The sequence below is a fragment of the Notolepis coatsorum genome (assembly GCF_963971535.1).
Source record: "Notolepis coatsorum genome assembly, chromosome: 4".
NCBI lineage: Eukaryota > Metazoa > Chordata > Actinopteri > Aulopiformes > Paralepididae > Notolepis > Notolepis coatsorum.
Window position 1 is genome coordinate 41028360 of NC_140168.1, and position 25545 is coordinate 41053904.

At 44.9% G+C, this 25545-nt stretch overlaps 1 protein-coding gene across 7 annotated transcripts in view; it reads right to left on the minus strand.

Annotated features, from left to right (window-relative positions):
• Positions 1–10959, minus strand: part of ubap2l (ubiquitin associated protein 2-like) — a 64645-nt gene extending 53686 nt beyond the window's left edge. For 5 of the 7 annotated variants that reach the window (XM_084312466.1, XM_084312467.1, XM_084312463.1 and 2 more), the window contains exons 1-7: positions 10736–10913; positions 9079–9216; positions 3540–3617; positions 1986–2096; positions 1034–1208; positions 589–693; positions 362–431 (exon numbers count right to left, since the gene is read on the minus strand). In XM_084312466.1, coding sequence (XP_084168592.1) covers positions 362–431; positions 589–693; positions 1034–1208; positions 1986–2096; positions 3540–3617; positions 9079–9174 — 635 coding nt within the window. In that variant the 5' untranslated portion in view covers positions 9175–9216; positions 10736–10913. The other 2 variants (XM_084312462.1, XM_084312464.1) reach the window with 2 other exon arrangements.
• Between the last annotated feature and the right edge of the window lie 14586 nt (positions 10960–25545).

Genomic DNA, 25545 nt, shown 5'->3' on the forward strand with positions numbered 1-25545 from the left:
TCACTGCACACACACAATTTGGTGCTCATATAGCCTGATGGCCAGAACATAACCTATATGCCAAGGACAGAGAGCAGGAAACGTTCCAACGTTAACCAATTGGGTTGCAGTAGGTATTTTGAGTGGCTCTATCCGAATCACAATTAAAAATGCCTCGTTTAGACACCGTCTGAAGGGTTGCGTTACATAAATGCTGTGTTTGACCCATGCCGTACCTCTTGATTGGCTGAGGCATGTCCCGCCCCCTTTGGATTAAGACTAAACAATAGGCTGGGGTCCTGCCCTCTGGTGACCATGGCAACAGGTAAGCGAGAGGAACAAAAAGGCCCTCTGGTTTTAGGCAACACAGGTGTTCTCTTACCCCATGCCCTGTGCTGAGAATCTGCCCCCTCCTCGCCTTCCAGCATTTCCCACATTTCCCACATTTCCCGCTGAGAAAGAGACAACTTATTTTAGATTCCTACAAAAATGACAGTCAACAGTGCCTTGTATGAAAAAAAAAATATATATTCTACCAATTTATTTTATAAAATGTATTTATTTATTTGCGACTTTGATAAGAAAAGGTTCAAATGGGTGATTGCTTACCAACAGCACCTCTTCCTCTGCCTCTCCCCCTGCGACCTCGCTCTGTGCCTCTTCCTGCTATTCCACCAGCCTTGCTTCCATCCAAGCCATTCTCTTGACCACGGACTGGGAGACAGACACAAGTGTATTATAGCATTAAAGGTGCAAACTGTGCAGGAACTATGTGCCGTTGAATGATCAGTACAGTATGATTAATGAGTCAGGCGATTTGAAAGTTCAAAGTTTGACCTGATGATGGAACTAGAGGGACGGTCACAGGGTCACCAAAATAAATAGGATTTCATCCTCTCATGGTCATGAATGTTCACAGCATATTTTACGACACGCGTTTGATTTAGTGGATGGATGTTGTGCAAGCCCAACATGAAGCGTGAGCCAAAAAAATAAATAAAAAAACAGACACCTACGCGCTGAACGGCGCTAGCCAAAGTTAAGAGAAACTCACACTCTCGTCCCCTGCTGGCCCCGCGGCCCCTGCGCGGGGCCCCACCTCGACGACGTGCCACATCCCTCTCTCCTCCTTTCTCCCTGTTCTCCTTTCCTTCCTCTCCCATCTCCGCTTGGCCAGTCTCCTTCTGGCCGGACACCCCTTTCTTCTTCCCCACCATCTCCCAAGAGTCCTGAGGAAGAGGCGACAGCAGAGTCAGATGGCTTTTCCTGCACAGACCAAACTTTGGTGGGCATCCTGGAACCCGGCAGGATTCCCGGGATCAGACCAGGCTAGGGCTGAGCCCAGTGCTTTGAAGCTTTGAACGCTGCCACTGTAATCTATGCCAAAATCAAGAATACTTGGTACTTTTTTTATTTTAACAACACTCCCACATCAGCATAAGAAATAGTTTTATACATTCAACATTCAATTTCAAAATCTGTTCCTTCTCAGACAAGGGCATGTAGCAATCATGAGAACTTTCCAAAAACATAATGTACCCGCCACATTGAAGCAGGAAGAACAAAGCTTCCACTTATACGATATAAGATATTCCTTTATTGATCCCCTTGGGGAAATGCAGGCATCATAGCAGCATGGGGGGGTACAGGTAGTACAAACAAGCAGTGTAAACAATATAACAAATCAATATAATTAACTAACTAACTGAAATATACAGTATTCACATAAGGTACAGTATGCATACGGTAGTATTATTGTCCTTTTTAGGTTCCTAGTAGTTGTAGTTGGATGTCTGGCAGCAGTCCCTGCCCACTGTTGTGGACTACTGAAGCTTCGAAGCCCAGAAATGGTTTGGGTCTACCCATGGCTGTCCCGATTACCGACAGCCAAATATATAGTCTTCTGAAACATCCCTGCTGTTGCCAGTGTTATTCTTGTGGTAGCTAGCTGGACCAGTGTAGGTGTGTGTACTCCAGGGCTTGGCCCTCACAAAGCCCATACTCACAGTATCTGGGCTGCCCTCAAACAGTACATTGATGGCTCTGTTGACGTCCCCGTTGCAGTCATGCAGCGCGATCATGGACTCGTCCTGGTCCTTGCCTGTGATGTCAATCAACTGGAAAAGGAAAGAAATCTAATGATGAAGACACTGGTCCTGCACAGAGGTGACCACTGGCTGGCAGATTCTCCATTCCTCTTTACAACAGGCATTTTCATTTTCTAGCTTTGAATCTATCCATGGCCAGCTACCCCCGGTAGTGGTGGACAAAAGATTTAGTCAAAGCCTGATTCTGCCCGTTCGCACGACCTCTTCATCTGAAGCCCACTTTGAATTAAGATGCAGAACTAGCAAGACATTTTTCACTCGTATAACCATAGCCCCACCTTGAGTTTGGATAGCATTTGTGTAGATTGGATAGAAAAACAGGCTATTGGTGCAAGGCAAGGACGATAGTATGCCACTGCATCTACTTGCTTCTAAGAACTCCACACTACTTGGCAAAAAAAACAAAAGCTGGATATGATTCAACGTTATTGCACCGTGGAAATATGTGGTCACAAGGATTGAGAATACTGAGCTATTTCAGGATGCAATAAATGCAACCACAACATAATGTAATAAGGATTGTTACATAGCCTAAACTAAAGGACAAAGTGGGGCACTGTTTAAACATGAGCGAGGAAGTGTATACTGGGATGTCACTATCAGACACTAGCACCGTGTGTTTTATGGGGTGTTGTGTAGCTAGCTGGTATACCCAACCTATACTATGCTCAGCAGCATTATGCAGGAGGTGTGCTGTTGTCTTTGTTGTTTTATTGCATTTTTTTTATTCATATGTACTGTATATATTTATAATGCTTGAAAAATGAATTTGTGCATGTCTTATTTGTGCATACTCTTCATTTTGTCCCCCCCCCCCCCCTTTGAAGACCACACTGGAAACAAACCGCAAGGTTTTTATTTTATCGTGTTTCAATCCTCGACAATTTTTAATTATATGTGATGGCTGTACATTTTGTGTACCAGTATTGTATGCGATTTTAGGTTGATTATTGGACAATCAGCATAGGCCAGAAAACAAATGGTAAATAAATGGTGCATTTATATAGCAGCTTTTATCCAAAGTGCTTTACAATCTTGTTTCTCACATTCACCCAAAATTACTTTGTTGGTGTGATCACAATACCCTTACTGTGCCGATGACGCAAAGTTGCAATATTCCCTCCATCATTTGTAAAGGGTAATGTAAAATCCCAGTACTATCATTGCATATGGGATTTTTCTCAAACAGAGCTACGTAATCTGACATGTGACTGCATTTGCACGTGACCCGCCATGCCAAAATAAGTGACCGGGCAGGTAACTTCAATTAGGGAAACGGAAATGCAATCACACGCAAACAGTGCTGGGATTATGAACCTTGCCCACAAATGAGAAATGTTAAAATCGTTACATTGAGTCGTGCTTGTATGGAGAGTATTTGTTTTCTGATCCATGGTATTCGGTTGAGCACAGTAGAGCTGGGGTCTACCAGCTTAGTGTAGCATATCTCACCTGCTTGACCTTCTCCTCAAAGTCAGCATCATTGTGGTCCGAAATCATCTGCGCGAGTCGGATCTGCTCGGCGGTAGCCTGTCATGAGAGACCAAGAGAACATCTACATCTGAGCAAAACAAGAGGAGCCCCTATTCACAACTTCAACCAGTGAAGCAGCAACCAAAGACCTTTGATTTATGAATTGAGCCAGTACTACTTTGGTGGTTTACCAGGCTAAGGCACATGCTTTTGTAACAAGGCTGTAATAATTACAAGACTGTATTTCACATATATAAAATTCTCATTCAATCACTGTGCAGATTGAAAATTGTATTAAGATTGCAGAATGGGTACAATACAGTTTGTTTATAAAGTCTCATATTATGAAATTTAATGATTTGGTTTACTATAAAAATATGCAAATAATGTACAGAGCTAAAGCAAAGTTACTCCCAGGTGGGGTGCAAAGGTTTTTTTCAACACATGAAAGAAAATATGATTTGAGAGATATTTGTAAATTTACTGTTCAGAAAGCTAAGAAAGGGATTAAAAGGAGGTGTATTTCTATTATTGGGGTTAACTTGTGGAACAATGCGGATATACAGTTAAGAATGAGTAATTCGATTTTGGTTTTTAAAAAAAAAGGTTTGTAAAGCAATTTTTGAAAAATACAAGGGTGAATAACACTGTTTTGTTTGTTTTTTTCTTTTAGAATACTGTTTTGGAATCTACATTTTTGTATTTTTTATTTAATTTTTTTTTATGCTAAATGTTGAAAAACTATAAGGGTGAAAAACACTGTTTTGCTTGCTTTTTTCTTTTCTTTATAATACCGTTTGAGTAAAAAAAATAAATTTTTTTGGTAAGAATATAGGACAGGCACATATAAGCACTATGCTTCAGTCTGTACCTTTTTCAGTCACTGTAAAAAATCTAATATTGATAAATGATGATGTATATTGTACTTTTTTTTTTATGACTGAAAAAAATAAACTACTACCGGTACTACTACTACTACTACTACTGTGCAGATTGAAAATTGTATTAACAGATTGCAGAATGGGTACAATACAGTACGGCTCAATACACACAATTGTTAAGGGGATGCAGACCAGAGAAAGACTTTCGTCTTGTTTACATCAGGGTCTCTTATTTTCAATTCATAATGAATTGTAAGTAAGGGTGCAACTTGCTCCATGCAATCCATTCTTTGTGGATCTAAACCGTAGTGTAGCACAGTAGTTTCACATGTTTCCTAGATGGTATAACAGGCAGGGATTAAAGCAAAAAAAAATCTCCTGACTGAACTTTTTTTCAGGCCAAGTCATATTCTTATTTTAACCTCCACTGTATTTCTTCTTAATAGCGTTGGCGTTTTAAGGGAGCCTACTTGTTTCGGTTTCGTCGATAATCCAATGTACAGTTACCCCCCTCACCCCGCCTACCCAACCCCCCCCCCCCAACCACCTCCAATGTACAGTCCCCCCCCCCTCCAATGTACAGTTTCTTCGTCAAATGTATATACTCTTTTTTACACTCTTATTGTATCACAAACAATACTGTATTTGTAAATCTGGTATGTCATAAATGTATAGATGTAGCAGTATTATCTATCTGTATGTCAAGTATGTCATATATGTTATGATGAATTGAAAATGGGGGACCCTGATGTAAACAAGAGGAAAGTCTTTCTCTGGTCTGCAACTGCAACCCCTTAACAAGTGTGTATTGAGATGTACTGTATTGTACCGATTCTGCAATATGTTATAACAATCAATCAATATTTAACAGATTGCAGAATGGGTACAATACAGTACGGCTCAATACACACAATTGTTAAGGGGATGCAGACCAGAGAAAGACATTTGTCTTGTTTACATCAAGGTCCCCCATTTTCAATTCATAGTGACATTTATGACATACACAACATTTATGGCATAGGGACATACATGACATACTACAGGACAGGTATATAGTAATGTTACATTTGTGACATATACGATATGCAAATATACAGTACCGTTACCCATATATCCTAACAGAGATTATGTACATTAGGGTGGGTGAGAGAAAAAATATACATACGGTGGGGAGAGAATATACAGTGGGGAGGAGACCGTCTACAGATACACCTGTGATGTTGCTACGGAGTTAAGCTAATAAAGGATACTCACAACCACAGCAGAGGACTCACATATTTGTACTGTGAAGTAACACGACAATGACAAATGTGTTGTTTCTGTTTTTCTTTTTGACATAGTTGCGGAACACGGAACAAGTTAACAACTCACCACCGTCTACAGCCCCCGCATCATACTGTAGCCTAGCCAGTCTCTTGAAACACTGCTATCTTCAAACTTCCATCCTCTCGTAACTTTCTTTTGTTGGGTGGTGCCGCTCATCCTTTTCGTCTGAGAACACTGCGTGTGTTTTCTTTTTAGTGGCCGGCTTACTCCTTCCATTATCGTTATTATGCTGACGTTAGCTAATAACTATGTGTTGGGGATAATGGTTCCGCACGGACCATATTGTTTGTTACATTGCTGTCGGCAAACTCGCTCAGAGTGTCAACATAGTGTTGACATTGAGTTGATGTTAGCTGCTAGCTGGCTATCCAAATCCACAACAGCCAGGCAGCCAACCGTACAAAATACAGTCTCAGCCAATCACACCGATTTGTACAGTTAGTTAGCTCCACTCCATTGCGAAATAAAAGTTAGCCAGCCAGGACAGCCCGTATTAGCAAGCTACAGTTGCTAGGTAGCTAACCGTTAGCCCCCTGAAGAACGGTAGCTAGCTAACGTTAGCCACAGCTTCAAAAACGAATTTCAATTATGTTATGAGCTATCAGCTAGCCAGCTAGATAACGTTAGAGAACGCCTCGTGTAGTAAACTAAAGTGAATAGTTTACTGGGCCATTGTTTAATGCTTCAGTGGTGTTAAGAGGACCTGCACGCTTGCTATCTTCGGTGCAAATGATACGGGTCTGTGACAAGACAGGTCTGTGAGGGGGAGGGCACTGTGAGCAGCGTGTGTGCGTCAAGCTCACGTTTGATTGGTTAGAATGGTCAAAATGCCCTACGCATCTACAAACATATTATACCAGGTAGCCAATTCCGTCAGACTCCAAATCAAATTGACGAAAAAAAAAATAAAAAAGACTGAAATCCGTCTGGAGACGGAACGCTTTAATGCATGTATAACAGGGCTCTACAGTGCGACCATTTTACTCGCATTTGCTCCTAAGAATATGTGTGCGCGAACCGGAAAAATCAATTACTCGCACAGTGTGTGTGAGTGAAGATTACAACCTCAGTCGTGCTTTTTTCTCTCTGCTGCTAATCGTTCAAAAACTACAACTCCCACATTGCACTCAAGCCAACGGTCCAATCACAGTAGAGTGACGTGAATCGGAAGCTCTCATTTGCTTTTTTACTTCCGGAAAGTCCGCCATTGCGCTACGCGAGACTTTTCCGAGACAGTAACATTAAGTTAATGTAACTTATTCTAGTCTTACCAATAGGGATGCACGATAATTATCGGGCCGATATCAGCAATTATGACGTGATCCCGATAACGTTATTAATAGCTCCGATAATATAATATATTTTTTGGTAAAAAATGCGCTGTGGGTGAATTGGGATGAAGGGCGTTTGTTTTTACTGTAGGCTCCTCCCGTTTTGCCAGTACTGTGGTACGACTGATAGCGTGTGGTTTAGGAAGAGGGCGCTTTACCCTTTCTTGGTTGTGACATAGCCACCTAAGTTTCTGAAGCAGCGCGGATGTAAACAAAGATGGCGTCGGTAGTGTGGAATAGTTTCAGAGGAAAAAAGTTCGCTTGCTATTTGTAACAAATGCAATGCAGAAGTTCCACGAGGAGGGAAAAGGGCAACAACTTATAATACATCCAACCTAACAAGTCACCTGCAACATCACCACCGCTACGATGGTGTGTTATTGTGTTAAAAGCCTACGACGGCGCGCATCTAAAGCTGCTGCAAATCTATCCCCTTTCATGACTGTGATGCATGCAACCCTCAGTTGAATACGCAGTCACTTATTGCTCCGTAGTAGCCAGGTTAATTTGCACCACCAAGCACTGCTTAAAAGCTAGCGGCTTGAGCCCTTGGGTCATTTCTGTCAAACTTCTTTAATTTAGCAAACGCCTCGTCAATAGGTAAAGTTACAAGCACCGCGGGTTCCTTTGTAGCTGGCTTTGGATTCACCGCAGCAAGCTGCTCGCACGTCGTCGTAGGCTTTTAACACACCATCGTAGCGGTGGTGATGTTGCAGGTGACTATAAGTTATTGACGGATTGTGAATTTTCATTTGGAAAAATAAATATGGTCACTTTATCAGTCAAAACTGTTGTCTTGGCTTTGTTCATAGTAGTACTAGTAACGCTCATGTCATGATAAATCTGGTTAGGTCAAAACTACAGGAATATACATTTAAAAAAGATATATATAATACAATAGTTATCGGTATCGGTTATCGGCTTGAGGAGCATAAAGTTATCGGTATCGGGGTCAAAAAATCAATAACGTGCACCCCTACTTACCAATAGCAATAGATTTTAGAACACCTAGATTTATCGATAGCAATAGTAATATAACGTTAATGCAACCAAACAAATGCCTTGCTTTGTTAATCATAACGTTGATGCAGTAGTGTATGTCGTTGTGTTGGCTGTAACAGACATGAGAATAACATAACTGTGTACACATTAAAATTGCGATTATAATAGATTCTAACATTTTCAAATTGATGCAGTTGAATTTTCCCCTTAGGATCGATGCATTGCGATGCATTTACACCCCTACACCAAAGTCACTGGCCCACTGTGCGTGTGTGTGCTAACTTGGCTAGCGTTATCAACAGCAGAGGTGGGTGCAAGCGGTGTGACGTAATTGGCAGAATCGACTGTCAATCAATGGTCTACCTGACACGCAAACTCATAAACAATGTTTCTGTACTGGAGGTGTACAGTATTTCAATAGGCAACCCTGAAAGGATTATTTTTCTAGAAGAGCAACACTAGCCAAAACATAGGCATTGTATGAATAAAAGGGGCAAAAGCTAAAGTTAAGTGACTGTTACTTTTGTAGCAGTAATTCAATGTCACTGCCTTTTTTATTAGGCCTAGTTGTTGGCTACAACTTTGCCACAGTGTGTCCCATTCCCGTTTGCACATGCAGATACACACACACACGCACAGTGGGCCAGTGACTTTGGTGGTAACTTAAGTGCTATTGCACAGATGTGTGTCCCGTTCCCGTTTGCACACGCACAGTACAAATAAACATGTATTTTTGAAAAAATATATAAACTCTGTTACTTTATATTTTCATTTAGGAGCACAGCTGCACATGTGCTCCTTGGGAAAAAGGTTAGCGTAGAGCCCTGTATACGAATTGTCCGTTCAATGTGTGCAATAAGCCCAGACATTCGGCTCCATTACAAACAAGTGAGCATGAGAAAATAAACATTGACCTCCTCACAGGAATGACATCTCTGTGCATCACCTGTAGTTAAAAGGGGTTTAAAGTGAGGGTACCTGAGGCCTCTGCTTGTGCTGTGTCTGGCTCTGTGTCTGTCCCTGTGTCTGATCCCAGCTGCCCCGGGCTCGGTTTCCGCCAACCGACGTCATCATTTACAGTATATACAAATAACAGTATTTACAAAGGAATAACACCTGTGGAGAGAGAGGGGGTTAAGGAGGTGAGAGATGGTCCCGACCTACTTGCTCAAATTAAATAATTTGTTGCTCACTTGATTTACTAGTAATATCCCCACGCATCCCAGTGTAAAGGTCCTGTTGTACAAACGATCTATAACAGTGGTATCCAAGAGCACATCAGTAGAGGCATCACTGCTTAACTGGTACTGGTACAAGGGAGTGGCAATAGTTATACTGGCGTTTTCCATAAAATGCGTTGACCGACGCGGGCTCTGACCCGGGAGATTACTACAGCGTGGCAGAGTGTGGTTTGGCATCACATAGAACATTTACAAAATGCTAAGATTTCACTGTCAATCCGACTGGCAGTTATAGCTACTGTGATTGATTGATTGAAAACGTTATTAACAGATTGCAGAATGGGTACAGTACAGCTCAATACATACAATTGTTAAGGGGATGCAGACCAGAGAAAGACTTTCGTCTTGTTTACATCAGGGTCCCCCATTTTCAATTCATCATATATGACATACACCACATACAGATCACAGTACTGCTACATCTATACATTTATGACATACCAGATTTGCAAATACAGTACTGTTTGTGATACAAAAAGAGTCCAGAAAAGATAGTATGTATGGCTCCCAAGACAAAGGATTCTATTTTGGGGGGGTTTATCTGATAACTAACGTTACTTGGGGAGAATATGCATGTGTCGTGAAACTATGCATAGACTACTATTTATATAACGTGTAACGTACATCATGCAGCACAGATATCGTTTGGGGGACGTTTTCTCCCACCGTTTGCCAAACGCAGAAATTGTGTTAAGGTTTCGTTAATCTTGCAAACGTTACGTCAACTAAAGCCCCATTTTGATTAGGGTTTAATCAAGTAACACATAGCCCGAACTAGTTAGCCAAACCACATGGCAAGAATGCTATAAAGTTAGCCAACATTTGAGGGGAAAACGTCCAGCCTTGAGCTGAAGTATTTTAGTGGGCTTCCGCTTCTCGCAGTCTCACCTCATGGCGGATAGCAAACTAGCTCAACTAGCACTAGCTGGCTAGCAGGTTATGTAGTGTGAGTAACATTAGCTGATGAAAACAAACGTAGCATCGTTTCAAAGTAACGTTAGCATTCGGTCTTCGCCATGCTAGTAGCCCGCCACGACGACAGCGATCCGGCCATCTAACGACCGTTAGCCGCCGTTAACTAAATCACCGATCAACCGGGCTAGCGATGCTTCTTTCTTGTCGGGCAACAGACAACAAAAAAACGCCCCTGCCAGTCGAGTACCACTGTTTGTACTAGTTAGCCGTCTAGTTAACGAGTTAGCCTTAGCTAAATTGGTTAGCTAATGCTAATGCTGGGTAGCTAACTTATCACCACCACGCTGCAACAACATCCAGCCACCAGCGTGGGCCCTACTGACATCACATCGCCGGGCTGTCGACACACTAGACACCGAGGCTCAAGGTGGGCCTGTAGGCCCGAAAAAAAAGGAAAATAAATAACAGGCGATACTGACCAGATACCCGGCTGTATGTTTGATATTCTCTGCAATAAAACCGACCAAGTGGTCTCGCCGTCGACCTCCTAGTCGGATCTAGGACGGTATATATATTCCCTAAAAGCCCGAGTTTATAATACACCTAACTTGAGAACATCTACCGAACCGACTCGCGCAGACAATAAAGCGAGAGACTCGGAATTTACCTGTTTCTTTTCCACTCTGACACCACAGATCGCCGCGTCACGTGGTACACAGAGCGCTTCAAGGAAACTAGACCCGCGACATGTGATCACCATCACCCACTTATAGCTGTATATATTTTATATATATATATATATATTTCGCAAAAAGACAAATATTGGCTTATGTCAAGTTGCCTACACACGGGATATTTAGCGTACTGTAATGGCAAGCTATCGTATCGTCAAAGTGACATACTGCAATATCGTGAATATTTCACATTTGAGTTATTTATTATTGTGTGCATCTCAGTGCCCACGGCCACGGCCATGCATAATCTCTAGACTACTGATTGCATTAGGGTTGATAATATTTATCAGTTATCCTCATCAGTAATATCTATATCTCTCTGTATGTGACCATGACTGCTCTTTTCACATTGAGACATTTGAAATCAATTTTAGACATGGCTGGCATCTATTGTATTTCGTGGTACCATTAATGAATGGATGAATGAAAACTTTATTTAACAGATTGCAGAATGGGTACAATACAATATCAATACATACAATTGTTAAGGGGATGCAGACCAGAGAAAGATGTTTGTCTTGTTTACATTTTGTGTACAGTTTTGCTTGTACAGTGTCCCCCACCCACCCCTTCTACCCAACCCCCCCCCCCCCCCCCCCCCCCCCCACCCACCCAACCACCTCCAATGTACAGTCCCCCCCCACCTACCCAACCTCCTCCAATGTAGAGTTTCTACGTCAAATGTATATACTCTCTTTTCTGGACTCTTTTCGTATCACAAACAGTACTGTATTTGCAAATCTGGTATGTCATAAATGTATAGATGTAGCAGTACTGTATCTGTATGTCATATATGTTATGATGAATTGAAAATGGGGGACCCTGATGTAAACAAGACGAAAGTCTTTCTCTGGTCTGCATCCCCTTAACAATTGTATGTATTGAGCTGTACTGTACTGTACCCATTCTGCAATCTGTTAATAAAGTTTTCAATCAATCAATTCAATCAATCATACATCAGGGTCCCCCATTTTCAATTCATAGTGACATTTATGACACATGACATCATGACATTTATGAAAGAGAGAGAGAGAGAGCCACACTACCAAAGGCTTAACCCTTACACTTACCAAAGGGTTAACCCTTACACTGCGACAGTACAGAAGGTTAACCCTTTAGTGTGGTAGTGAAAGGTTAACCTTCTGTAGTGTGGTAGTGAAAGGGTTAAGTGAGTCATGAGATGGAACACTGTGTGATAACAGGACACTCCGTCCTCCTACCACAACTTACCAGAATCCACACTCCCTCTGTCCTTGTTTTCCCCAAAAGCTGAGTTATGCTCTTTGCTATCTCAGGACGGTTCATAGTCACCAAAGGAAAAACATTGTCAACATTCTGGTAATGTCTCACAACTGCCAACACTCCCACTTCACCAGGGGTTTCTCCCTTGTTCCAACCCTCTCTCCCACCACACACCCTTGTATTGAGCTGTACTGTATTGTACCCATTCTGCAATCTGTTAATAAAATGTTCACTGTACATTGGAATATTGACAAAGCCATACTTGGTAATTTACTGTACATTGGAGGGGGTTGGGTTAGGACATTTGCAGGGGCCAATTTCGAATTGCAGCCTCCCGTAGGTGCTCTTTTAGAGCGGTTTTGAATGTGGGTAGGGATTCACATTCCTTTACAGCTTTGGGTAGGGCGTTCCACATTGATGTGGCATAATGCGAAACGTGTTTAGTCCCTTGTTTGAGCCGAATCTGGGTTTAACATGATTTGTTGAGCTTCCTCTGGTGTTGTGGTCGTGGTATTCACTGACCTTGGGAAGTATTTTGACATGTACATGGGTACCTTAGTCGTATAGTGTATCTTGTAGACCAGGCCCATTGCAAGTTGCTGTACTCTGTCGTTTACTCTAAGCCATCCTAGGTAGTCAAAGTGGGCAGGGGTGAGGTGGGTTCTAGGAGTAAGGTCAAGTAGTAGTCTGACCAGTTTGTTTTGTGCTGTTTGTAATCTTGTTTTTACCGCCTTTGAGGTGCTTTGGTACCATGAGGTGCAAGCATAGTCGTAGTACCCTTGAATGAGTGCTCCTGCCAGAGTCTTCAGGGTATTCTTGTTTACCAGAGGAGATCCGGTACAAGAATCTAGTTCGTTAGGGGGCGGCTAGGTGGTGCAGTGGGCAAGGCGCTCACCACCAATGCAGGAGACGCTGGGTTCGAGCCCAGCTCTCCGCATTGCTATCAGCTTGGCTGGTCGTTCATACTAATACAATTGGCAGTATTAGGGGGTGGGAAGCTGATGGGTGGGGATCGGACGTTGTGGACAGCGACTCCTACAGGTCGGTTGGTGCGCCTGCGCAGCAGAATCAGGAAGCGACGGGGGCGGCGTGCCCTCCAAACGCAGACCCCCGACGCTGAGAGATCGCGCTGTGCAGGTGAAAGGATGCGACTGCTGCTTCCTCGAGTAGCGGAGGGGACACGTGATGTAAGGCTTAGTCCACATTGCAGCCGGCTTGTGGGAGGCATGGCCTAACAACGTTCGAGACAGGGGAGGGTAGAATTGGACGATACGATGGGAGAAAAATAGAGACTGGGAGAAAAAGTAGATAAAAAAAAAAGAATCTAGTTCGTTGGTTGACTTTTTTTATTACCTTGGTTGCCATTTTGTCACAGGAAAGATTTGCCTCTAGGATGGACCCTAGGTATGTAATTTCATCTTTCCTTGTGACAATATTGTCACCCACTGTAACTGAGAAGCCGTCGGTCTTGCTGAGTTTGTTATTTGATCCGAAGAGAATGGACTCTGTTTTACCCAGGTGTAATGATAGTTTGTTATCAGCGAGCCAGGTGCAGATTCTGCCGAGTTCTGAGCTGAGGGTTTTTTCAACATGTAACTTGTTCTTGTCAGAGACCAGCAGGGCTGAGTCGTCCACGAACAAGAACAAGTTGCAGTCACAAGCTGACGACATGTAATTTGCATAAATTAGGAACAGTAGCGGTCCTAGTATGCTTCCTTGTGGAACACCACAGCTCACTGTGAGGGGGGGGGGGATAGAGTACCGTTTACCTCCACCATCTGTTCTCTCCCCTCAAGGTAGGATTGCATCCAGCTCACTGATAAACTAACAAAACCAATAGCTTTTAGCTTGTCAATCAGAATGGAGTGATTGACAGTGTCAAAGGCCTTTTGTAGGTCCAGCATGACCATGCCGCAGTATTTGCCCGCGTCCACCTCTTTGATGTGGTCGTTCAAATAGAGAAGGCATGTGTCAGTGGAGTGGGATGTTCTGAAGCCAGATTGGAATTCGTAGATTAGATTTTTTTCCGCTAGGTACTTTTCAACCTGTTCGTAGACTATTTTTTCCATGACCTTCGAGATGGAGGTAAGAATAGAAACAGGGTGGTAGTTGCCTGGGTCTAATTTGCTGCCCTTTTTGTGCAGAGGGGTCACTCTCTCTATTTTGAAGTCCTTGGGGATGTGTCCCTGTTTTATGGAGAGGTTTATTATGTGTGTGATGACTGGGGTGATGGCGGCTGCTGAGTCTCTTGAGGAATTTGGAGGGGATGTTGTCATGGCCAGTGGCCTTGTTAGGTTGGAGGGCGCTCAGTTTTTTGAGTACCTAATCTGTTGTTACCATTTCCAGTTTGAAGTTGTCTTTGCAGACCCTTAGGTTTTTGTAGTATGCTACTATGTGTTCTACCCCATAATGCCCTGGGCCCTGTTTCTTGTACCTGGATAACTGAGTTAGCCGGATAACTTTAGCTGGATAACTGGGTTAGCCGGACTTTCCGGTTTCATGTACGTGGATTTTCCAAATCACCATGACAACATATCCAAAAGTTTGAGCCTGGTCGAAAGCAGAGTTCAAGTTCAAGTTAGCCTGAACTATCGCCACGCCCCCGCAAAGAAGTGACAGCCCGTTTCCTGAAACTATTCCCACAGTCTACGATCTGCATTATACCATTCTGAATTACGTTTTTGTGCTCCATTCTTCCAGAGGGGGCTTTTGAAATGTAAAATAGACCCAAAATGCTGATATTAAATTCACTTTGTCCTAAATAATGCACGTTATATATACCATGGCGACGGTGGCGCTCGCTCGTGCGATGTACACATGATGTGGTTATTTTAATTGTAACTGGGATTAAGATGTCTGATGAGATGCGCTGTTTGACGGATTTGAGAAATTGAATGAGCCGTTGACGTCACATTAATGAATGAGGATAAAGAGATAAACTTCATTCAAAACAAAGGATATTCTAAACACGGGTCTCTCGTTCATTAATGTATAAACAATGAATTTATCCCATCTGGCCCAGTGGCCCAGCGGTAGTGCTCAAGCCTGCCAATCCAGCAACCGGGGTTCAAATCCCGGTGTTTCCAATATGATTTTTTTGAATATAATATTAATGATTATACGCCAAAGTAGCCTGGTTTTAAGTTAAAATATTATAAATCTACATGCATTGAGGATGTCATTCTTTATATAGCTCTCAACGTGCACCAAATTGAATTATTCCTATATTGCAAAAAGAAGGAAAAGACTAGGGTCTTGAACCCCGGTCGTCCGTGTGAAAGTCAAAAGAAGAACCCGTTACACCACAGAGAAGATAAGTAAAAGATTGACTATACATCAATCAATGGGTAAGAGAGCCGTATCGTAATTCTGTATAACAGTTAACTAATAATTTTCGCTAGCAAGATCTCATTTGATTATTCAATCCAGCAGGCAAGTTTAAAGAAATATAATCTGATTGATTGAGGTAATGAGGGACTTAGAATTAGCCTATAGATAACGCATTTAACTTGTCGGCGAGGCGATTGAGCCGTATTGCAATCTGTCAATAAAGTCTTAAATCAATTAATCAATCAATGCCGTTGAGAATCAGGATCTCTGCCATCGATACGTGCTGGCTTTTCACCTAAAACGGCCGCGCGCATTTAACCTGACTCGCAAGTCTGGCTTGAGTTAACGAGACTGAATCCACCTTTGTGAAACAGGAAAATCCCGGCTTCGAACATCGGGTTAACTGAAGCTGGATAATGGACATCTTGATCGACTTAGTTGAACCACGTACATGAAACAGGGCCCTGAGTGGGAGGGTAGTTTGTTTACCAGTGTTGTGGCTAAGTTTGTGAATAAATGTTTAAGTAATTGGCTACATCCAGCTTGTCTGTGATGAGCGTGTTGTCCGTCTTTATGTTTATGTTTGAGAATCTGGTTTTAAGTTTTTTACTGCAGCCTAGTTGATTATTGAGTAATTTCCAAAGTTCACATGGTTTGTTTTTGTTTTCCTCAGTTTTGTCATTGATGATTTTTTTTTGCGGTTTTGATCATGGTGTTTACATCATTTCTTAGTCTGTTTCTTTGAATTTTTTGTTCAACCACGTGGGCTTGGAGTTCACTGTTTGAGCTTTTGGAAAGCTTTGTCTGACTTTTATGAAGTTCAGAGCATTTTCTGTCTCTGGTTTTCATAGCGGTCAGTATTTCAGTGTGCATCCATGGCTCAGCGCGATTTTTAACCCTGGTGGTTCTTAGGGGTGCCATGTTGTTAAGTATTGTTGTGAATTTGGTTTTGAATCCAAGCCATGTTTCTTCAACCTGTGTACCACTGAGCTCATCTGACCAGTCCATGCTCTCCAGTTCTTGGTTAAAGGCCTCTCTAGAGTAGGTTTTGAGGTCCCTATTCATTCATTCATTCAGATCAGTTATGAATCAGCCGTTAACTTTGAGAAGGATGCATGGAAACGCGGTCTCATTTGAATGACAAACCGTCGCTAGTAGGCCGTACGGTGGGGCTGAGAAGTGGCTAGAAAACGATTATTGTTCCCACCTTGGCGCACTACACAATTTTCACTCTGGGCTAAAGATCTATTTGTGTAGATTTAGGAATAAAAAAGTTATCCATTTACAATCCCGCCCGTTTTACGCAATCATAATTTTAAAGTTGGGACTAGATCTTCTAGAAGATTGGATTGCTCTCATTGGATTGGGAGAGGACAGAGAGAAGAGGGTTCCCCCTCTTGGGTGGGCACTTCGAGAGATGAGATGATGTTTGGATTGTGATTGTATGACAAGAGGAGCAGAGAAGGAGACAGATACGATAGTAATGTGTTTTGAAGATGAGAAGAAGAAGAAGAAGAAGAAGAAGAAGAAGAAGAAGAAGAAGAAGAAGAAGAAGAAGAAGAAGAAGAAGAAGAAGAAGAGTGTAAACTAGATTGTAGTTAGGCAGCAATACGCCGAAAGGTGTATAGACTGCCGGAAATTCACGAGAACTGCCGGAAAATATAAAGGAGAAGATCTTCTAGAATGCTCTAGAATACTGTGACATCACAAATGTTCTAGAATGGCTATTATGACATCATACTATAACATCACAAATGTTCTAGAATGTTCTATTATGACATCATACTGTGACTGTTAGGGTTTGTAACCGACCTCAAGCGCAACGGCACAGAGAGAGTTGTTTCAGAGTTAGCCAAAGCAAGGGCGTATTTATTCTCAGAGTCACAAGATTGAATTAGGTTGAGCAACAGAACAAACAGGGAATCTGGCATGTGAAGATTATTGCGGCTCTGCAGATTCTCCCAGTAGGTGGTGGTGAGGAATTAGCTTGTGACGTCTGAAGCCGCTCTGCAGATCCTCCCAGCTTTCACTCCAGGTGGAAACGGAGAGAGAGAGAAATCTGAGTTAGCCCAGCGCACAACAGAAACAGAGAGGTGACTGATCCAAATAAATATCCAAGTGACTTGATCTTCGGTGTAACACACACAGTTAGCAGAGTCCAGAGAAAAAACAATACGGTAATCCAAAGTGTAAATCCAACACAAAAAATAGGTGAGAACAGTATAAACAAAACGGGATCTCTTCGGTGTTTCACAAACACACAAAAAACTGGTGATCCAAAAAGAACTGTTTCCAAAAACTCACCAGAGCGCAACGCGTAAAGCGGGCAGATAACGAGGCGCAGCTTCGAACGGGGAATCAGGTTCTCCACAGGGATTACTTCACGAAAGTCCTGGGGAGCAACATACAGGGAAACAGCGACGGGGAAGACAGGCAAATGCAGGAGTATATTCAAAACGATCCAACATCGATATTAGGGGGATCAGGGTATATAAAGCCACAGGGCGCTGATGACAAGCTGTGACAGCTGCGGGATGAAATTGATCATTGCTCCAGAAGCATGTGGTGGGGAGAGCACCAATCAACACGGCACCCTACAGGAACGGAGCGTGTGGCGGGGAATGCAATTAATCAACAAAGTACCTTAAAGGAACGGAGCGTGTGGGTGGGGAGCGGACCAAACCTCACAGTGACATCACAAATGTTCTGATGTCCTAGAATGTTGTATGATGTCATAGTAGCACATTCTAGAACGTTTGTGATATTATATAAATATATGAAACTGCTATATATCACAAACGTTCTACATTTACATTTACATTTAGTCATTTAGCTGACGCTTTTATCCAAAGCGACTTACAAGTTCTGTACGACAAGACAGCAAGAAGGGTACAACTCTATCAGCTGAGTAACAATGTTCATCAAGTGTTGCGTGTTACAGTGTAGGTTAGTTTATTGTGAGAGTGTAAACTTTCTCAAGTGTGGGCGAAGCATAAGAACTGCGGAGGGCAGTAATACGCCATGTTGAGAGCGTGATTGTGATTGGAGAGGTGGAGGTGGATCAAGATCGGGACTCAGGTTTTCTCGGGCTCTGAAGTGGATGTGGACATGGGGTGGGGGACATTTGGTGGCTTGCCGGGTGTGGCTTTTGCTTGCAGTTGATTGCTTTGGAGTGGTGTTCAGCTGGAATGGGGTGGAGATGGATGGGTGTCGCGGTGTTTGTGGAATGTGAATGGGCGTGTGGTGGATGTTGGGTGGAGGCTGTTCACGGCACATTTGTCGCCGGAGGGCATGTGGCCGAACATGGGGGGCGGTGCTAGGTGGCGGGGGGGGCCCCTGATCTCCCCACCGGGGCTCTCTGTCGCTTCTTGTTGTTTCTCATGCCTGGTGGCGGGTGTGCTCTGAGTGGTTTTTGTTCGGCGTTTGATGTGCATTTGTTTGCATTTTGTAGATGTTTTCTTGTTCATTGGTTTTTGCTTTGTTCTGGTTGGGTGCTGTTTTGGAGCGGTCGGCTGTGGGTGGAGGCCGCACTTGTGGGCTGTCGGGTGTTTTTTGTTCCGTGTTTGGGTCTGCTTCGGAGCCTGAGGGGGTGATTTTTTTTGGGTGTTGACAATATTGTATGACAAGAGCAGAGAAGAAGGAGACAGACAAGAGGAGCAGAGAAGAAGGAGACAGAGACGATAGTAATGTGTTTTGAAGATGAGAAGAAGAAGAAGAGTGTAAACAATCAAAAGTTGATTTACCAGAGACCATAATATGGAAACCATACTACTAGCGTAGTATAAGAACTGAGGAGGGCAGTAATACGCCATGTTGCATCGACACTGCGGGAAATTCAAAAGAAGAAAGAAGAGGAAGAAGAAGAAGAAGAGCTCAATCAAAAGAACTGCGGAGGGCAGTAATACGCCACGATGCGTCTACACTGCCGGAAATTCTAAAGAAGAAGAAGAAGGTATGAGATGGAGGGTTCCCCCTCTTGGGGGGGCCCTCCAAGAGAGGAGATGATGTTTGTATTGTGATTGTATGACAAGAGGAGCAGAGAAGAAGGAGACAGAGACGATAGAAATGTGTTTTGAAGATGAGAAGAAGAAGAGGAGTGTAAACTTTCTCAAGTGTGGGCGAAGCAAGAATTGTGGAGGGCAGTAATACGCCACGATGCGTCTACACTGCCGGAAATTCAAATAAGAAGAAGAAGAAGTAAGGTTAGTCAGGGTTAGATTTTTTTTTTTTTTTTTTTTTTTTATCATTTCAGATAATGGTTGAAGAAGTGAGTCTTTAGTCGACGGCGAAAGATTGGACGGGATTCGGCTGTCCTAACTGGGATGGGTAGTTCATTCCACCATTGTGGGGCAAGGACTGAGAATAGGCGGCTTCTCTTTGATGAATGTTCTAGAATGTTCTATTATGACATCATACAAGGGACATATAGAAGTCCAGAATTCTTTGTATATTTACAAGGGGCACTCAGCGACCAGACCCATGCCCTGTACAAAGACTATAAGCTTTGGCCAAAGAGTTATTGCCCCCTCTCCTCATTAGGCCATACCCCTATCTACTGTATTCAGTATGGAGCTCGTATTTCCTAGTATTTTTAAGAAAGTGTCCTTGCCTGCCCATAGAAAATTATGCCAGTGAGCAAAGTTTGACACTTCATGATAACATTGGGTTCACAAAAGTTGACCAATTTGCTGAATCTGGAGAATCCCTGCTCAGTGTTTGCATGAAGGTGCTATTAAGATACAAGTTAACCCACTGTGGCACTGGTAAATAATGATGGTTTTGAATTCAGCATAGTGGAGAAATAAGAGTTTGTGTTCATGACAAGACCGATCAATTAATGTTATGTTTCGATACTGGCTACGTGTCCTGCTTTGCCTTCTGAACAGCTTGTTCATACCTAATGTACATTGAAAGTATTTCTCATGCACCTTACATCTACCCAGCCACGGCCACTCCTGGCTACGTATATAACCCTGTGGCGTGGCTGTGCTCCCTCGTTCTTTCATTCGAAAGTGTTGCTCATACGCGCTATGCAGTCTGAGAGTTAGGAGTGATAGTGTTTTTTCTTTCACAAGTGAATTTAGCTAGTGATGGCATTGCCACCAACCAAACAGTCCTTTTCAGGACTCCACCAGCGCTTCCACCTCTCGACCTCCACCGTTCGCTGCGGGGGTTCCCTGGACCCGCTGTCATGGCGGGCGGGTGAGCCCTCGTGGCGTGCAGTGCCGAGTTTGAGCCACCCGGAGGCCGTGGCGGGCCCCTCATGCGTGAGGAGGACCCCCGGCCCCGGTGCCCCCGTCAGTCTGGGCAGACCACCAACCAGCCCGGGTGTGGTCTCTCTGATGGCGGACGATTTGCGGCTCAGACTCTCCGTTCACGCTCACTCATGACGTTCAACGGTGAGCGAGTGTAGCGAAAGAGCTGGAGCCGGAGGGGGACCCATACGCCTTCCTGAGGCCACAGTCGGTGGAGACGGAGGACATGGAAGAGGTGGAGGGTCCCTTCTCCGATGTCTGTTGAAACCCGACCCGCAAGATGTGAGTTCAGAGGAAGAGAGGCAGAAAAACAGGCTTCGCTCTCTCTTCCCCAGACTGATGGCGGCAGCGGCCGCAGCCAACGGTGTCCCGTTGCCAGAGCCCCCGCCTTTTTCCGGGAGAGCCCGCGTGGCAGGCTGGACAAGCTATGCCCGGGCTTTCCCCCCATGGATACCTACGTTGCCTGGGGCCAGGTGGTGTCCCACATCAAGGGCCTGATGCGCTCCCACCGGCCTTTCACGTTCCTTGTGGAACACCACAGCTCACTGTGAGGGGGGGGGGGATAGAGTACCTATTACCTCCACCATCTGTTCTCTCCCCTCAAGGTAGGATTGCATCCAGCTCACTGATAAACTATCAAAACCAATAGCTTTTAGCTTGTCAATCAGAATGGAGTGATTGACAGTGTCGAAGGCCTTTTGTAGGTCCAGCATGACCATGCCGCAGTATTTGCCCGCGTCCAGGGGCTTGAGGACTGGCGTGCCACGGCTGGACAACCTGCTGGCAGCAGTCCTCTGCCCCGACATGATGTGGCACCCCAATCAGAAGCCGTTGCAGAGGGGGAAGTCGGCCCGGCAGCTGGCGGAGTGGGCTGACAAGGCCTACATCGCCGCAACCCATAATCTGGCCGCCACAACCAACATCGCACAGCTCTCGTCCTTCCAGTCGAGGCTGGTGACGAGTGGGGAGACCCTGGGCCCCGACCACTGCAAGATCCTCGCCCAGGCCCTGGGGGCTATCCTGCACCTGTCCCAGCTGCAGGGCATAGCCTTTGGGAAGCTGATGGCGCTGACGACCCTGATCCACCGACACCTGGAGGACCGGAGAAGACTGCCCCTCCTCCTGGCCCCCCTCTCCGAAGACAGCCTATTCGGGTCTTTTATCGAGGAAGTGGTGGTGGCCTGCAGGGAGATGGAGGAGCAGCGGTTGCTCCTTGGTCGCCATTTCTCCAGGCCGGAGACCAGGGAGTGACCCAACCCGAGGCGTCACAAGGCCGCGGCCAGCGCGTCTCGCAATACTCCCCACAGTACCAGCATCACGGCACGTGCGCCGAGAGATGGGCCCAGCAGCGCGCAGCGCTCCCACAGCAAGCCTAGCGTCTCCGCCTACCCTGCGCTCGGATAGGAAGGTAGGGACCTGCCAGCACCCGCTGCACGACCCCAGACCCGTCTTCCCAGAGCGTCACCTCTGGGCAGGCGAGGGCGCACCGCACGAGGCGGCAGGAGGTTATGGCCGCGGGACCGGGCCTAAACCGCCTGAGATTCCCCCTTCCTCCACCCCTCTCTTTCCCCCCCCCCGCCTCCCCACCTGCAAATATGATTTTGTTAAAATAAAGAAAGACCCTCTTTTGTAGAGCGGCATCTTTTGGTTGAAACAATGTGCACTTTCATTTCACTAATGTGTTTAATGTATGCCTCAAACAAAGTGACAATGAAGGCCCTGTTACCTTTTCTGATAAAGAAAAGTAAGCAGGTGGCGATTCTTGTCTTGTGAAATGGAGCCGTGGGGCTCTCGTGTGCACGTTTTTAAACAACGTAGACTCAGAGCCCACGGATAGTGGTTGGCTTTCGTGTTGGACTTTTTTCAAGCGATAAAAGGGACATATATGCTTTGCGTATGCTTTTCACTTACAAATCAACACAGGGCTAAAAACACTGCTCCCGAGGTTCCATTTTCACCTCGTATGTTTTTGCTTTCATGAGGTTGTTCGGGGAGTGGAAATATAAACCCTTATCTTTGGGTATTGTAACTGAGGGGTACAATTCCCTGACTGTATTGATAAGTATGGTATCATTAAACCACTACCGCTTTATGTACTTTAACTACTGGCCATACAGTACACAATATATGAATATGATGAACACTTCCCACAATGAAATCGGTTCCAGTCAAAGGTATTAATCAAGTATTTAATGGAGCAAAAGGTACATATGATACTTATATTACATTTGATTGCACTTGTAAGGCAAATGAGTATTCGTAGGCAAATCAACACTGAATGTCCATTCTCTGGTTACGCAGGAGGCAAGTATACAACCTGGCTCTTAGGGAATTATATCTATGGTACACTTAATGATATAGCAGGATATACTGGAAGGGGTCCTCCCGGTTGTAAGCCGGCAGGGGGGGTAGGAGAGCTGTCGGTAGTAGAACGTCTGGTCAACGATATCTAGGGAGACTTCGAGTACAGAAGACAGTGCGATAGACTCTTGATCCGCAGACGAATACAGCTTGGTTCTCTTGTAGGCTGTAGCTCCACAGTGAAGAAGAAAACTAGGCGGCCTCAGGCTCTCTGAGCGCCGACTCGACCTTGACTCCTCTCGGGGGTAAATCCAACACTCACAGGCGTCGGCGATTATCCGCTCCACAAATCACAGTACCAAAGCAAATATATATTCCAGCCGCAAAGGGCTAAGCAGTCGTCAGGTAGGTAATCCAGTGTACATGTCCATTCGGTCCTCGCCTAGATCTCCTCGGATGAAAGCGCCATGTGGTCGGCCCAGCCTGGATAAGAATCTAGCTAACACGAGGAAGCGTTGGAGATGCTGGTCACTTTAGAACTCTAACCGCACGATGCACCATACACAATAGACTATTATTAACTTAATAGAAATACGTCGCACTCGACGGTACAGTGCCAAACTCTGACAATTCAGTTATTAATTCGCACGCGGTCTCAATGCTATTCTGGGGCCAAACAGGCCATACTTCACCGCACGTCGTATCGTGGGTGAGGCTTCACTTAGTGGGTAACAAACTAGGTTAACTAACTTCTGTATCCACCTGCGCTATATTTATATGCACGGTGAACAAATAGTGCCACTCTCATTTCTGTCGCCGTATCCCTGCGCAGGGCCGGGGCTAGTACGGACATGTCTTGTCGGTAACTTTGAACTTGGCTCCGGGGGCTGGTCCCCTGGCGCCTGGTCCTTTGTCCAATAGGAGAATGAACTATTATGGGCTATAGTAGGCTAAAGGGATATTCTGTGTATATGTACAAGGAATATACAAGGGATATCAAACGATATACAAATACTATTCAATATATATCAATAAATAAATATATATATTCGGTTTAATCTGATCCTTCGTAACAGCCGCCCCCTAATTAGTCCCACCTAATTAGCTAAGCAGAGACAGATTAACCGCACTGTCCACTAGTCAATGTCTGCTGTGAGGGTCAGTCAATTCACAAAGTCATGGGGTCATGGTCGTCATCGATAGTATCGGGGAGCCTTGGCAGTTCTATTAGCCTCGCCACGGGTCGGGTGTAGGTCCGCCCTTGGACGAGCACTTCAGCTGCTCGGACCTTTCCGTCGGCACCGGTGATCACTTTGCTTACGCGGCCAGCCGGCCACATAGCTCGGGGTAGTGACTGGTCGATAATCATGACGACTGTTCCTTCTGTCAAATTGTCTCTCTCTTTTACCCATTTCTGGCGGGTCTGTAGAGACGGTAGATAGTGGAGTAGGAAGCTGTTCCAAAACTTGTCAGCCAATACTTGACTGTACCTCCGCATTCTTCGGCCGTTCGCTTCTTCAGGCCTGTACATTGTCTGGGGTAGCGCGGGGTCCAGCCGCCCCATCAAGAGTGTGTTGGGGGTGACTGGGTCGACATCTGCTACATCACTTGAGACGTAACCGAGGGGCTTTGAGTTCAATACTCCCTCGATCTCTGTGAGGACTGTCATTAAGACTTCTTCCGCCACGGTCTGGGCCCCAAGCACGGCGTACAGGGCTGTCTTGATGGAACGTACTTCTCGTTCCCAGGTTCCACCGAAGTGAGGTGCGTTCGGGGGATTAAACTGGAAGTCAATCTGGGATGGAGCGAGGTGGGTCTTAAGTTCTGGGCCCATAGCTTGGAAGCTCTCTCTCAGCTCTCTTTCTCCGCCTTTGAAGTTTGTCCCGTGATCAGACAATAATGTAGACGGTTTTCCTTTCCGTGATGTGAATCTTCGGAAGGCCATAAGGAATGAGTCTGTGCTCATGGTTGGAAGGAGTTCGATATGTATCGCTCTGGTGGTCATGCATTTGAATACAATACCCCACCGCTTCTCGGTTCCTCTTCCTTTCTTTATATACAGCGGGCCGAAACAGTCCATACCGGTGGAGTGAAAAGGCTTGTCGCCGAGTCGGAGGCGACAGGGAGGTAGGTCAGCCATCCGGGGTATACTGGGCTGCGCTCGCCACTTACGACAGTCTAGACAGGTTCGCTGGAAGCGCCGCACTGCTTCTCTCCCTTGCAGTATCCAATAACGACGTCTGATCTCCGCGAAGACTCTCTCTGCCCCTGCGTGGTGCACATCCTCGTCGTATTTCTTTATGATCAGCTCTGTGACCTTGTGTCGGCTGTTCAAGACTATCGGGTACTTGACGTCATCCGGTAAGTCTGGGGCTCTCCGCAGACGACCACCCACTCTGATGAGACCATGGGCGCCGCTCTCGGGGG